This window comes from Aythya ferina, assembly GCF_964211825.1.
Source record: "Aythya ferina genome assembly, chromosome: 2".
Lineage (NCBI taxonomy): Eukaryota > Metazoa > Chordata > Aves > Anseriformes > Anatidae > Aythya > Aythya ferina.
In genome coordinates this window covers 3,665,369-3,678,994 of record NC_140297.1, presented here as the reverse complement: position 1 = coordinate 3,678,994, position 13,626 = coordinate 3,665,369, and the positions used below count along the sequence as shown (strand labels likewise).

General features: G+C 44.0%; 1 protein-coding gene across 1 annotated transcript in view; it reads left to right on the top strand.

Moving 5' to 3' along the window:
* VIPR1 (vasoactive intestinal peptide receptor 1) overlaps positions 1–11,599 on the top strand; it is a 115,741-nt gene extending 104,142 nt beyond the window's left edge. The window contains exons 11-13 of the mRNA XM_084508726.1: positions 2,098–2,227; positions 3,645–3,686; positions 5,179–11,599. Coding sequence (XP_084364852.1) covers positions 2,098–2,227; positions 3,645–3,686; positions 5,179–5,370 — 364 coding nt within the window. The 3' untranslated portion in view covers positions 5,371–11,599. The remainder of the gene's footprint in view (positions 1–2,097; positions 2,228–3,644; positions 3,687–5,178) is intronic.
* The last annotated feature ends 2,027 nt before the right edge of the window (positions 11,600–13,626 follow it).

Genomic DNA, 13,626 nt, shown 5'->3' with positions numbered 1-13,626 from the left:
GCTTGCCTTGAAGATGACAGAAGAGACAAAACATCACGCGGTATTTTGGGGAAGCTAAGTGCTGGAAGCAAGAGACTGGTTTAAAGTGCTGTGCAAACTGGAGGAGGGAGCTCCTAAGCGTACAGGTATATAGGCACTGCTCATTGCTAGAGTTCAGCCAGGAGGAACAAAAAAAAAAAAAAAAAAAAAAAAAAGCTGTACCTGAGACCTCAACATTGTCTGAAATTATAAGACAAAATTTTCTAATCCACTGGAGGCTGTAAACAGCTCCCCTACAAATAGGGTAGATGAAAGTGGCATCACTTCAGATTCCTTTAGCTTGACTTGTTCCTGAAAGACGGGAGAGGAGAGATCTCTGCAAAGCCAGTGTTGATAGAAAAATGAGATTTGCTCAGAAAATGACTTGCTTTCTCATTTGTCAGGAGCTGGGGGTAATTAGGGGTGGATCATAGTAATGTAGGTAATGGAGGGAGTTGCATCTTACAGCAAGTAACATGGAACTCTGATGGTCACTGATGACAGTGACAGTCCTTGCTTTCCTGGGGACAGGACATCCTCTGGCAGAGCAAGACATGAACGAAAACTCAGATTTTGAGTCCAGTTTTAACTTTGAGCATGGGATATGTTCATATTTAACTATGTCAGTTTTAACTATGAGCAGAGATGTGCCTGCTAGTGTGGGATGGGGTGAGAAAAAGGCATATTCCTGGAAAGTTCCTCAGCTTCCTGCAGGCACTGATGTTGCCTGGAATGAGCTGCAGCCAGCAGGATTTCCTTGGAGAACCACAGCCTCCAACCAGAGCTTTAACATCAAACTGTCTTTGGGCCAGGCCCAGGGAAAGCTGGAAATGTCTTCTGGGAGATACAGTGATGAACATCATCTGCATAAAGCTGGCACAGCAGCCTTCCCGGTGGGCTTATACAGATGGAAAACAAATGAAGATGATCTGAGGGGATTGAGCCTTATGGGATCTGGGAGGTGAAGGGTTTGTGTATGGAAGAACAAGTATTTCCAGCATCTTAGCCTTACCTTCAATTCCTCCAGAAGTCTCTGGGAGAGGAGGAAGCTGGAGGATGTAGGTGACCAAGGGAGCCAAAACCACCTTAAGCAACCTTAAATTCTTAATTTCTTAAATCCTTATTTATTTTTTTGTCAGCTAGATTCTAATAATGATTAGATTTAATAAATTATCATCTCTTCCTAATTAGACCACTGATTACCCAGCCTGATGCCATTAAGCACTAATACTGCTCATCCCCCTCCTTTGGAGACATTCATTGTGCGATAGCCTGTCATTATTCTGAGCTAAACATACCATTTCTCTCCCAGAAGCTGTAATTTTCAGAAATCCTAAGCAAACAAAGCGCTAGATGATGATTTAGCTTGTAGAGATGAAAAAAGATCTCTGGTGGGAGGGGAAGAAGAGAGGAGGGGAGAAAGAAATACCTCCATTGAAGTTACTGGGAATAAAGATATCACATTTTAATTTGTCACCACATCTGAAACCACCAGCCATCTGCAGTCTGCAGGCCAAGGAGAAATGATCTAGGGCTGATCACTGCTTCAGCCAAAGATGTATATTTCTTTGAGAGCTGTTAATGAGAAGGAAAGTAAGCGTGTGGAAATGTGCCCATAATGGTCCTTGGCTCGTGTGATCAGGCATAGAGTAACCATGCCCAGCTGAGGGTCTGGTTCCACATTTCATCGCATCCCAGCCCAAGTTGTCAGGGGGATCTTAGGGACGTTAAGCTGTGAGGAGCTAATCTCAGCTCCCTCGCTTTGCTATATCCCAGACATTTCTGCCCAGTAGGTGAGGGCAACATCCTGACATTGCTCGCTCGAGGCTGCTGTTGAAAACCTGGATGTTCCCAGGACCTCAGGGTCAATGGCCCGTATCACATCGCCTAACAACAAACAAAGACATTTAACGTTCGTGATGCGGGCGACAACATCGTGATCCTGGCAATCGGCAAATATGTACAGCAGCAAATTAAAGTTTCAGGGTTGCGTAAGGCTCAGCTGCAGGATTTCTCATCAGCTTACCCTTTAGCTCCTCTTCCCTCTCCCCTTATGACTCATGTTTGTCTTTCCAACAGGAGACTGGCCAAGTCCACCTTGCTGCTGATCCCTCTCTTTGGCATTCACTACATCATGTTTGCTTTCTTCCCTGACAATTTCAAAACGGAAGTTAAGCTGGTCTTTGAGCTCGTGGTTGGGTCGTTCCAGGTAAGTCACCCTTTGGACCACCAGTTAGTCACCACATCCGTCACGGGAATATATGAACATCTGAGCTGGGTTTTCCTTGGATGTACCCAATACAGTTCTTATGCCTTTGGGGAAAAAGCTCCTCACTCCTGCTCAGCAGGGATGGAAGATAATGTTATATTTTGCCTCCTGAAATTCCAGGAGGAGATTCTCTCTCCTCATTTTAGGCAGTTGGAAAGAAAATATATCTTTATAAGCTAGTCCCCTGTTAGGTGTTTTTTGTTTTATCGTTTGTTTGTTTGTTTTACTTAACAGAGAAAATCAAGCACCTCCATTCAGTTTATGTATCACTAACACAGTAAGATGAGATAAACACCCTTCAGCAAGAGTGTTTTTCTGGTCATTAATGGCATTCTACTCTGTTTTCAACAAACTGACTTTTGTGCACCATCTCTTCTGTTAGCAAAGTCCTGCCTCTAGATCCTGCCCAAGGCAAGGGGCAGGTGAAGGAGGCAGATTCCACAGGAGGATGCATTAATCTTGAGGAAACCCTGACAGAGTTTTCTTTGAAGACCTCTCACACACTTCACTTCAGTCACTTCCAGAACTGGGCTGTTAACCTTGGCCTTGCTGTTGCATTGAGAAAAAAATAATAATAATAAAATAAAATAAAATAAAATAAAATAAAATAAAATAAAATAAAATAAAATAAAATAAAATAAAATAAAATAAAATAAAATAAAATAATGTACATTTGTACCCATCCATTGGTTGGCTCTAGCCACTTTGGCACAGCCTCCAGGCAGAATCCCTCGCTGTGTACCATACACATGTCAGAGATGTGCTTAGATGTTAACTCAGTATATTTGTTAACATCCCTGCCTACATCATCACTTCACATCTGGCAACTCTGAGAGTTAGACGGACCTGTTCTCAGTTCCTGTCTTTAGTGTTTGCAAACATAAGGGCTGGAGAGAATTTTGTTTTTTTTCAATGAAAAGTGAGATTCTCAAAATATAGGGGTGATGGGAAAGGAACAGTTTAGCCCTATTCTGTGCCTAAGATATTTCTGACCTTGACAACACACTAGTGAGCATGGCTAGATCTCCCCAGTTTTAGCTGTGAGAAACAATCTGGCTCTGGTATCCCATGCAGTTGCCTTTAACATCCAAGTCAGAGTGACCAAGTGCTCCACTTACAGCTGAGCTGACTGCTGATGGCTTTAAACATCAATCTGGAGCAAGCTTTGGACTCATAGCCATGCTTCAGTGTCCCCTAACCAATCTTCCCCTGCTGCTTTTACAGGGAAGATGCAACCAAGTGGTTTCTAAGGGGCACCTCAGTAGTGCCTTTCTGCAGGGCTGGAGTGAGGTTGAGTTGCGGTCTTGAGGAGTATAAGCTATGATGTGCTAAAACTCTGTTCTCTCCTTTCCCCTAGGGATTTGTGGTGGCAGTTCTGTACTGTTTCCTCAATGGGGAGGTAAGATCAACAATGTTCTCCGGTTAATGTTTGCAGCTGAGGCAAATTGAATGCTTGCAGAGAGCAGATTGAGGAGTGTCCCCTTTCTGATATTACCACACTGGGGGAACGTTTCCAAGTCAAATGGTTCACCCCACAAAAACAACTCAGCCATTTGGCAGACAGTTTCCAGTATAATTAATAAACATTTTAGGTCTTTAATGTGCACTTTAGTATTTCTGCTACTGAGTCTTTCCTTTACTCTTGAGACAGCATGAGCAAAACTCATATATAACCTTGTATAAACCCTGATCTGAAGGGATCTCCTTCAGCAGGTGATAAAGCCCATCTTCTGAGTCCTACTCATGCTTACCCTCTCAAGGAAACCTCCACAGACTCAGGCCCACTGCCAGGATGGAGGCCTGTTACCACTGATATTTTTGTACCATGCTCCATCTGCCTGTAAGAAATTCAGCAGAGACTGAGCAAACCCAAACTGCAAAGTCTACCAAGTAGGTGTGAGCAGCTGAGAGCTTGGAGCTGCTGCTGTCAGCTGGAGCACGTTCAGCTCAATAAACTGACAAGAAACAGCTGTGATCTGGGTTGTGTTCCAGCTTCCTGGGGAGAGGAAGAGTGTCCAGAATCACAACTTGCTGTCTTACAGCTCTGCTTCTTCTCTCAGCCATGCTGATGCCATGTGTGCATCACGCAGTGGCATGCAGCTCCAGCAGAGACCTTTGCTGGTAAGCCTGCTCAGAGCAGGGCAATGCCACACAAACCTATTAACAATGCCAAAACCAAATAGGATTGATGTGACTTGTTAGGCACAGGCCAATGCCAGGAGAATATGATTCTACCTTAGAGAAATTGATCTTGACTTTTTCACAATTCCAGTCCTGGGGTTTGCATCTGTGTTGTTGTACTCTTCCTGTGCTTGCTGATCCCAGAGACCCTCAGACACAGCTATTTTGTCTAATTCATACCATTATCCAAATCTTTGCACTGGAAGCCTGTATGAGGGGACAGGACGGTGGCCAGATTTGTTCAGGTTTTGAATCTGAACAGTGCAGACCGGATGATGTGTGTAAACTCTCTGAGCAGGAACAAGGAGCTTCTGTCAAAAAAGCGCAGCTGTATTGATGGCTGTACAAACAAGCTGTAGTTAAATCGGTTGTATCTGGGCAAAAACAGGGCAGTAAAAAGAAATCCTAATTGCACACAAAGTATAGAACATGTTTCCGTTGAAGTTAAGTAGTCTGACACCTTCACCTTGTCAGATTATCAACTTTCTGCTGGCCTTTCTGCTGAAGCTCAGGAATTTCTGCACTGTTAGTTTATTGACTGGAGTGTCACCTCTCCTCTAAGTGGCTAACAGTTCTTACCAGGTTGAGTTTAGTGACCTGTATAAAATAATTCTTGGCCCCCAAGTACTTGGCTTGCCCATTGCTGCTCACACAAACAAGAGCAATAGAAAACTGCCTTCTGCTGACATATTTGTCTTTCCACCACCTAGGTCCAAGCTGAGCTCAAGCGAAAGTGGCGAAGGTGGCACATGGAACGGTTCCTGGACTCAGACATGAAGTATCACCACCCTTCCTTAGGCAGCAACGGCACCAATTTCAGCACCCAGATCTCCATGCTGACCAAGTGCTCGCCAAAGACACGCCGGTGCTCCAGCTTCCAGGCCGAATTCTCTCTGGTGTGACGGGGAGAGGCTCTCCAAGTACTGAGCATCCAAGGGAGAGAAGGATCCCCAGGAACCAGTGACACATTGACAAACCCATGTGAAATGATGTGCTCTGCATGAGCCAACAGGACAAAGTACTGGAAAAGCCACTGGCATCCAGAACAAGATCAGACAAGCTAAGAGGCAGAGAAATACTGTTCCTCTCCCTCTTTTCAGACCTTTCGCTCTAAGTTGGTGCCCTCAGGGGCTGATAACTATGAGTAAAGGTCCCTGTCACTTGAGGAGAGCCTGGGAGATCCTATTATAAATACTGAAGTAAGGGGGGAAAGGGAGGGGAGAGCCTGAGTCCTTGGTGGCTTTACCAGAACCGGCATCTCTGAAACAGATAAATTGCACTTTTTAAAAGATTACGAAATGAGCCAGTAAAGGAGAGAGGAAGGCAAGAAGTGGAAAAAATAAAATAAAATAAAATTAAAATTAAAATTAAAATTAAAAAAAAAAAACAAACTTCTGAATGTGCCAAAAGCCCAGTTAAGAGGTGGTGATAAGGCACCAAAGAGAGTTGGAGATGGAAAGAAGGGACAGGAGGAACATGAGCAGGAAGGGGAGAGGCCAGCACATGACCCCTGCCCTGTGTTTTACCCGTGCGAAGAAGAAGCTGCGGCACCAGGAATGCCCCTTGGAGGATGCCCCAATGTTGGAGCGAATTCTGCTAATTGCTCACCACCTTCATTAGCAAAAGGTTTCGGAGCATTATTGGGTGCCCTCTGGAAATGCAGTTTGCTGAGAAGGAGCAGCACAAATGTCCTTCTCTGCACTGCCTTCGTGGCATCGTGTCTTGTTTGGTTGTTTTCAATGAACAGGAAACTCGATTTGCATGTATAAAAACCAGGTACAGATGCCAAAAGCGGAGAACGGCTGTGTTTTTCATTCTTTTTAAGTTCGCCCATCGATCTTGGTGCATTACTGCACCCAGCATCATTAGGGATCAGGGGAAAGCAATTGGTCTGTAATTCGTTTGCACTTGCTTAGCACACACTGCCAGGGAAGGGAGATGTAGAACCCTGTAATCCTTAATTGAATCAGACCTGCCATAAGGAGCCACTCTCCAGATGAAAAAAATTAGCTTCACAGCAGCAAGCAAAATTGCTTTCATCAAAACAAGGTTGGCTCAGCACGTAACTGGCACTCCAGGAGTCAGGAAGGAGCAAAGGAGCTATTAAATTGATTTCTTCTTCAGCTTTTGCAGGGAGCTTTCATCCTGTGATGAAGGCACTGTTAGATCTTTAAGATGTGCATGTGCATTTTACATCTTTTTTTGAAGGTCTATTAGTTTCCATATTGGGGCAATCCCTATTTGAGGAATATACATAGAGCCTGCTAAAATCAAGGGAATAGTGGAGAGTTTTTTGTTTATGTTTTCTTTTCTTTTCTCAATGGAGGGGAGAAGGAGAAAGGAGAAACCAAATCCTGTTCAAATATGCTGAGCTGGCAGCTCATAGGGCATCACAGCGCACACTCACAGGCAATTCCACAAATCCAAACTTAGAAAATAGCACGAAGATGCAGATGCTCACAGTTGTGTCTCACCCAATTGCTTTTGATTTGGGGTTATACCAGTTATACACTAGTGGTGGAAAATCCAAGATCTCAAATTTTCCACCAGGTATTAACAACAAATGGACTTTCTTCAAAATTAAGTTGTAGTTCCTTGAAGGGAAACTTCTTTATTTAATGGGTTTGAGGATTGTTTTTGTTTGTTTGTTTGTTTTGTTTGTTTTGTTTGTTTTGCTTGTTTGCTTGCTTGCTTGAAGCGTCTCTGATTCGCTGCCAGAAAAACACACTGAGCCCAGGAGGAGGGCTGCAGACCAGGATATCCAGGACATCCCGTTCCTTTCTCAGTTCTGAGGAGCTGTTTTTCCACTGCATACCCCTCTCTGGAGCCATACTTGTCATCATCTGAGCTGGATGTTGCCAAAATATTTCTCCACATGCAGGACTGAGGATGGCAGAGAGGGCTGAAGTCAGTAAGGGGCACCAGATAGTCTGATACAACTGTTCTGAGGGGTGGACGTGTACTCATGGGTTTCCAGCAAGCTAGCTCAGATGCTGTCACAGTGTAACCATGGCTATCCAACCTGAAAAAAAAAATAAGAGAATAGGTAGATATTTGTGGAGGAAGATAGTCACACTGAGCTCCGTGCTCCTGGAATTAAACCGCTGATAAGACTGAATGCTAGCCAGGTACAAACTATCATTTCTATGGCTATGCTGCACTGAAACCATATCATGAGCAGTCAGAATCCAACACCAATGTGCCATGAGGTCTTCAAAATCCTCTTAGCAGTTCTCTAATTCCCCAAATCCAGAAAAACCAATATGGTGTTTAAAATTCCCACATGTTGCTTGCACCAAAGCCCTTATGGCCTGACACCCTGAGGAGCAAGGTCCCCATTGAAGTCCCCTTGTGGATCTCAGAGGCAGGGAATTTTTGTTTGGAGCTGGTGCTGCTGTGGTGACTGCAATCAGACCTGGACCAGGACTCACATAGAACCTGCTGGAGAAGTCCCACAAGCACAACCAATTCTCCAATGTGTGATTCAAAGCAGGGACTGCAAAGCTCTGCACTTCACCACGTGAAGGGCCAGCTGCTGGGATGCCCGGCAGAAGAGGGGGAAAGTTCTCATTAGGTTTCCAAGTTTTCACACTTGCTGTAAAATGTTTCCTGGTGTTGTAAACTGTTTCAGAGTCTGGGAGCAGTGTCAGTCTGGGAAAGACCTGAGTCCTCAGGCCACAAAGTCATGCCCTCATCATTTGTCATGGTGGTAGCTCTCAATGCCCAGCAAACTTGGTGGGCTACAGAGGAGAACTGCCTAATCTTGTCAGTGTCTAAGGTGTGAACGTGAATCCCAGGTCCCAGAGAAGCAAAGCAGGGACTTTAAGCCCAAAGCTGTTGAGTGCAAGTGGAGCACCACTGGCAGCAGCCTCCTGCCTGAGACGTGAGGGAAACGTGTCCCATCTGTCTCAGGCAGCATCTCTGTGGGAGAAGGTCCCTGCCTGAGAGCCACAAGCAGGGTGAGTTTCATCCCTGTGCTTAGCTGTACCAGCATCAACCACATGCCAAAGGCAGCAGGAAGAGGCTTGCCTTTTAGAAACACAACAGGGAAAAAATTGGCCGTTTATCCATGCAACAGGCCCCTCTGCATCCCCTGAGCTGCACCACCAGCCTGAAGATAGGCCATGGCCTAAACTGAGGAGCTCCTTCAGAAATTAACTACATTAACATGCCAGCAACAGTGCTCCCAGGCATCCTGCTTGCAATTACTTAATCACTGAAAATCCAACGGCATTGCCATTATGCTGTCAGGGGTGCTGAAAGGTTGACATGGATGTGGTGAATACCTGCTGTGACAGGCATGGCAATCCCAGGGATGCAGACAGGGCAGAGCTGCCAGCCCAGCTGTGATGGCCCCATATTTCAGGAGAACAGAGGAGCCGGGGATGAAATCAGAGCTTTTCTCTCTGGGGATATGAACAATCGACTGATGGAAAAAATGTTTCTCATGCCTGCTCTGGCTTTTGGATCAGGCCCTTGTTTAGGTGACTTAGTGCAGGAATTTGGCTGGATAACTTGGCCTCTCTGCTCTGATTTCTTTTTTCACCCAACGCATCAATAACATAGAGTTCATGGACCTTGCTGCAACCCCAAATGGCAACCCAAACCGCGTTGTGCTAAAGCAATGCAGAAAACACAACACTGTGCTCAGAGCTACTGCAGTTTGTCACAAAGCACAAGTCTGACCTCTTTAACTCATGGTAAGACAGGAACAACTCCGGTGAATGCAACTGAGTTACTTCAATACAAAAGAAGTTGAGGAGGTATAACTGGATGTGTTAAGCTTTTTGACATGTTTGAGGATCTTGAAGTTGGACTCTGAAACACTTTACAGAAATCAGGCCAAATTCTGATCCCACATGCATCTATCAGTTCACTGCAGTGACTCCTGATGTACACAAGCTTGTAACTGGAATTTGACTTTAGAAGAATTCCTTTATCTTCAGCCTGGAACTGTTTACTCCCTTCTTTATACCAGTGAGAGATCAAATCCAATCCCATTAATTAGTCACTCAAGGTTTCAGTGATTAAACTCTTAATTATTAATATGCATGGAACAATTAAATTATAAAAAATAATTTATTTTCTTAAGGTCTAGACGTACAAAGTTCAATGCTAACATTAGACTAGATGTTTCTATTCAGCTGGGACCTATGTAGCTCGGTGGCCCTCTCATAAGCAGCTAGAAATGAGAATATGACCACATTTAGGGCTTGAAAAAGAGCAGTAAAGAAATTCTAGGTTGTGGCAGAATTTCAGAGCATTAAATTGAAATTAGGTTTTAAAAACAGAAAGATGTGCAGCAGCAGCATTACTGCAGTTTTGAAAAAAAAAAGGGGGGGGGGGGATCCCAAGCAAGACCATGAGATGAAACATCTGATTTTATTATTTTTTTCTGATTAGAAAAAATCCTGTTGGATTTTATAAAGCAAAATGAAGTTACAAAGAAAGCTCAGGAGTGAATGTTGCTTGGCTCTGTAAGGGTTAGCAGATTTTTGTGGCATCCCTCTGCCCTCATTCCTTCTACCATCACCATAATGTTCAAACAAGGCAGAAACCATTGGGTTTCTGCAGGAAATATGTGATATTTTCAGACTAGAAGGAAGTTCCTCAAACTTGGAAGTGCCAGTATGTGCCATAGCAAAGCTCATTTTATTCTGTCATGTTTGCACCTGGTTTGATTAGTGCTCTCTGGGACTGCATGTCATACCAGAATCAAGGAGCCTGAGAAGCTCCCATATGGAAGAGGAATCTAGGTTTACCACCACAGCCCGTGTAAAACATGACCTTTCTCTGCTGTGTTCTGGCCTCCCATGGCATCTCTGCACCAGGACGAATGTGCCAGACTTGGGGACAAGGACCACAGTCCTGAGCTCCCCAACTTGCAATGCAACTTTGCACTTTTCACAGACCAGTGCTTACAGGACCATGACGCCTCCTGATTGTAGATGACCCTCGATGAGTAGGAGGCCGAGCTCTTGGCCTCGTACATACCCATATCAATCTGGAATGACTCTGATGGTATCATTCTGGATATAAACTGGTGTAACAGGAAAAAGAATAAAGTCCGGGACTAGTACTTGGAGTCAGACATCCCCGAATCCAGAGCAGAGTAGATTTCTATCCATTTTCTTTCAGACAGTCAACTTTTCACCCAGTTGCCAAATCCATTATTTACATACCAGCATGATGAGATATAATTACAGTGACTGATCTTATTTCCCTCAGAGATCTGTAAAGTCACAGACCATGTCTTTCCTGGGCCAATGGACAGCCTCTTCCATCCCCTACTGTCTGAAAGTCCCAAGTCCTGTTTGCTTGCATGGTGTTGCATTATGTATTGAAGAGCCCTGGGTTTGAAACCCTAGTTATTTCTAGCATACTGTGAAATCACAGGGAAGAAGATAGTCATTGGGACTGGAAAGTCTGTAACGGATCTCTAATGGAAATAATGCCCATTTTGGTTCTGAAGGCCAAGCCTTTAGGACATGCAGATTGGCATCAGCAGAGCACTTGGTGTTTTATACCCTAGTTTTGTGGATATTGTAATCTTGTACGTAGAGGAAATCTGAATAGCAGATTTGAAAAAAAAAAGAAAAAAAAAAAAAAAAAGAAAAAAAAAAAACACTTTTGATACTCTGTGGATGATAAATTAAGTTTAAAAAGGCACTTTTGAATTCAAGAGTGTATTTTTCATACTCTGTTTCAAACGCAGCTCAGGCTGTTCTTTCTCAGTAGCTGGTGCCAACTGACTCTTTTCTTCTCACTCAAACTGTAAGCACCTCTGCTCTGCCCTCCTGTAAATAGGCTTTGACAGCAAAGAGTGATGAAAACTGGCTGTGAACAGAGAATCACTGTTAAGCCACATCTCTGTGGATTGTTATGTATCTAGGTGCTTGTGATGTATTCTCCATGCCAGTGAGACCAGGCCTGCTTGCTCAGCACAGGTGAAATCTGCCTTGTTTCATGGCCTTTTGCCTGATGTTATTTATTTTGTTCTGACTCTGTACATATGCAATGAATTGGCTATTTTTTTTCCTTTGTATTGGTTAATCTCCTTGCTTCAGAGGAGGTTCTTCTCTGTGGTTGACACTGCTGAAACCAAGCAATAAAACCATTGTGAAGAAATCATGTCTTAAGATGTTCCACTTGATATTTTACTTCATTTTCCTTGGTCCTGAGGAAGACACAGACAAAGGCAGTGGAGGAAGAAAGGCTGAGACAGGCAGTGAGCTGGTAAGGAGGTCGCCTAAAATTAAGCATGACAACCTCATACAAAATTAGACCACATCACTCTCAAAATGAGAGACCATTGAAAACATCTGTGCCAGTAGAAGCATCAGTACCATATGTGATCCCCAAAACCACCACAGTGAAGGCAACACCACTGCAAGAATTAGATGGCTGGATGTGGGTTTTGTTTTGTTTGTTTTTTGTTTTTTATTTTTTAGGTAAGACTCATGTATAGAGGTAATAATCATGCAACTACTAAAACATTACAGTTCTTTTGCCATGGTAAAAAATTGTTAAATGATTCCTGCATTGTAAGTATATTATTGCAAGTGTAGGGTTGAGCGCTGGAGTATCCTGCAACTGTCTGGCAATGCCAGACATGTAATGGCATATAATGGCCTAGGACATCATCCAGTGCAGTTTCCAGCCCAGGGCAGTGGTTTGACTTGGGCTTGTCACAACCAGATGATACTGCAGCAGTAGTGGTGGGAACAAATTTCATTAGATTTGTGCATCATGAGTATATGTCCTCTTGTATGTGGCACTGGTGAGACCGCACCTCAAATATTGTGTTTGGTTTTGGGCCTCTCACTACAAGGATGATGAATTGCTCAAGCATGTGCAGAGAAGAGCAACAAAGCTGGTGAAAGGACTAGAAAACAAGGCATGAGGAGTGACTGAGGGAATTGGGTTAAGTCTGAAGAAGAGGAGGCTGAGGGGAGACTTCATTGCTCTACAACTACCTGAAAGGAGGTTGCAGCAAGGAGGGCATCAGTCTCTTTTGTCAGGTGACAAGTGATAGGATGTGAGGAAATGGACTCAAGTTGTGCCAGGGGAGGCTTAGATTGGACATTAGGAAGAATTTCTTCACAGAGAGGATGGTCAAGGATGGGAACGGACTGCCCAGGGAAGTGGTGGAGTCCCCAGGCCTGGAGGTATTTCAGAGACATGTGGATGTGGCACTGACAGGCATAGTTTAATAATGAGACTCATCAGGTTGGGTTGACGGTTGGACTTGCTCATCTTGAAGGTCTTTTCCAACCTAGATGACTCTATGATTCAATGGTATCCTGCACACAACTCTTGCAGCTATCCACCCACAATCCATCAACCTAAGTACCACAGAGAGCGCTTCAGCACACCATTCCTGCACATGCAGATGCAAACACAATAGATCTGACTGTAGAAATAATTATACGAGTGGGTAATTAATGACTTGCTGGTGTAAATCAGTTGGGTCTGGGGTTAAGCATCCTGCTGCTTGGTTGCTACTCTAGTTCAGCACTGGGATATAGTGCTAGGTTAAGTGAATCTCCCAAATGTGTTGTTTATCCAGCTCAAAAGAAATGCTTTGATTTCTGGAAATGCAGAGTTCATGGTAACTTTTTGATGTCTAGTGCAAATCTGTCCACTTAAATCTCTTCACATGCACTTTGAGTTGAAAATAACACCCTCCATGGGAAAAAAAAAAAAAAAAAAAAAAAAAAAAAAAGGACCAGTCTTTTAACATGGATTTTGCAAGGCATCAAAATCTGTGCTCATTGATTTAAATTCATTAGCAAGCCATTTAAAGTAATATTTCTTTCAAGCACAGAATTGCCCAGTAGGGCTAATGAGACTTAACACTCTTTCTTTCCATTTCTACTGTCCCTTCATGGAGAGGCATGCAAAGCCCTGGCCTGCCTGCCTCCTTGATATGCCATGAACTTGTGTGCTGGTCACTGGCTGCAGGCACTCTGTGCTCATCCCTGGCTGCTTTCCCACCCTGCCCGGTGACCAGGTACCTCCTGAGCCTCATGGTGGCCTTACCCATGCATCTTCCCCCCAGCTTTCCTGAGGGTGCTTCATCTGCCCCTGCATCGTGGGTGTGTTTCATCCTTGCTGTGTGCCCAGCTCAGTGGTGCTGTCTTTTCAGGTCTTTATTG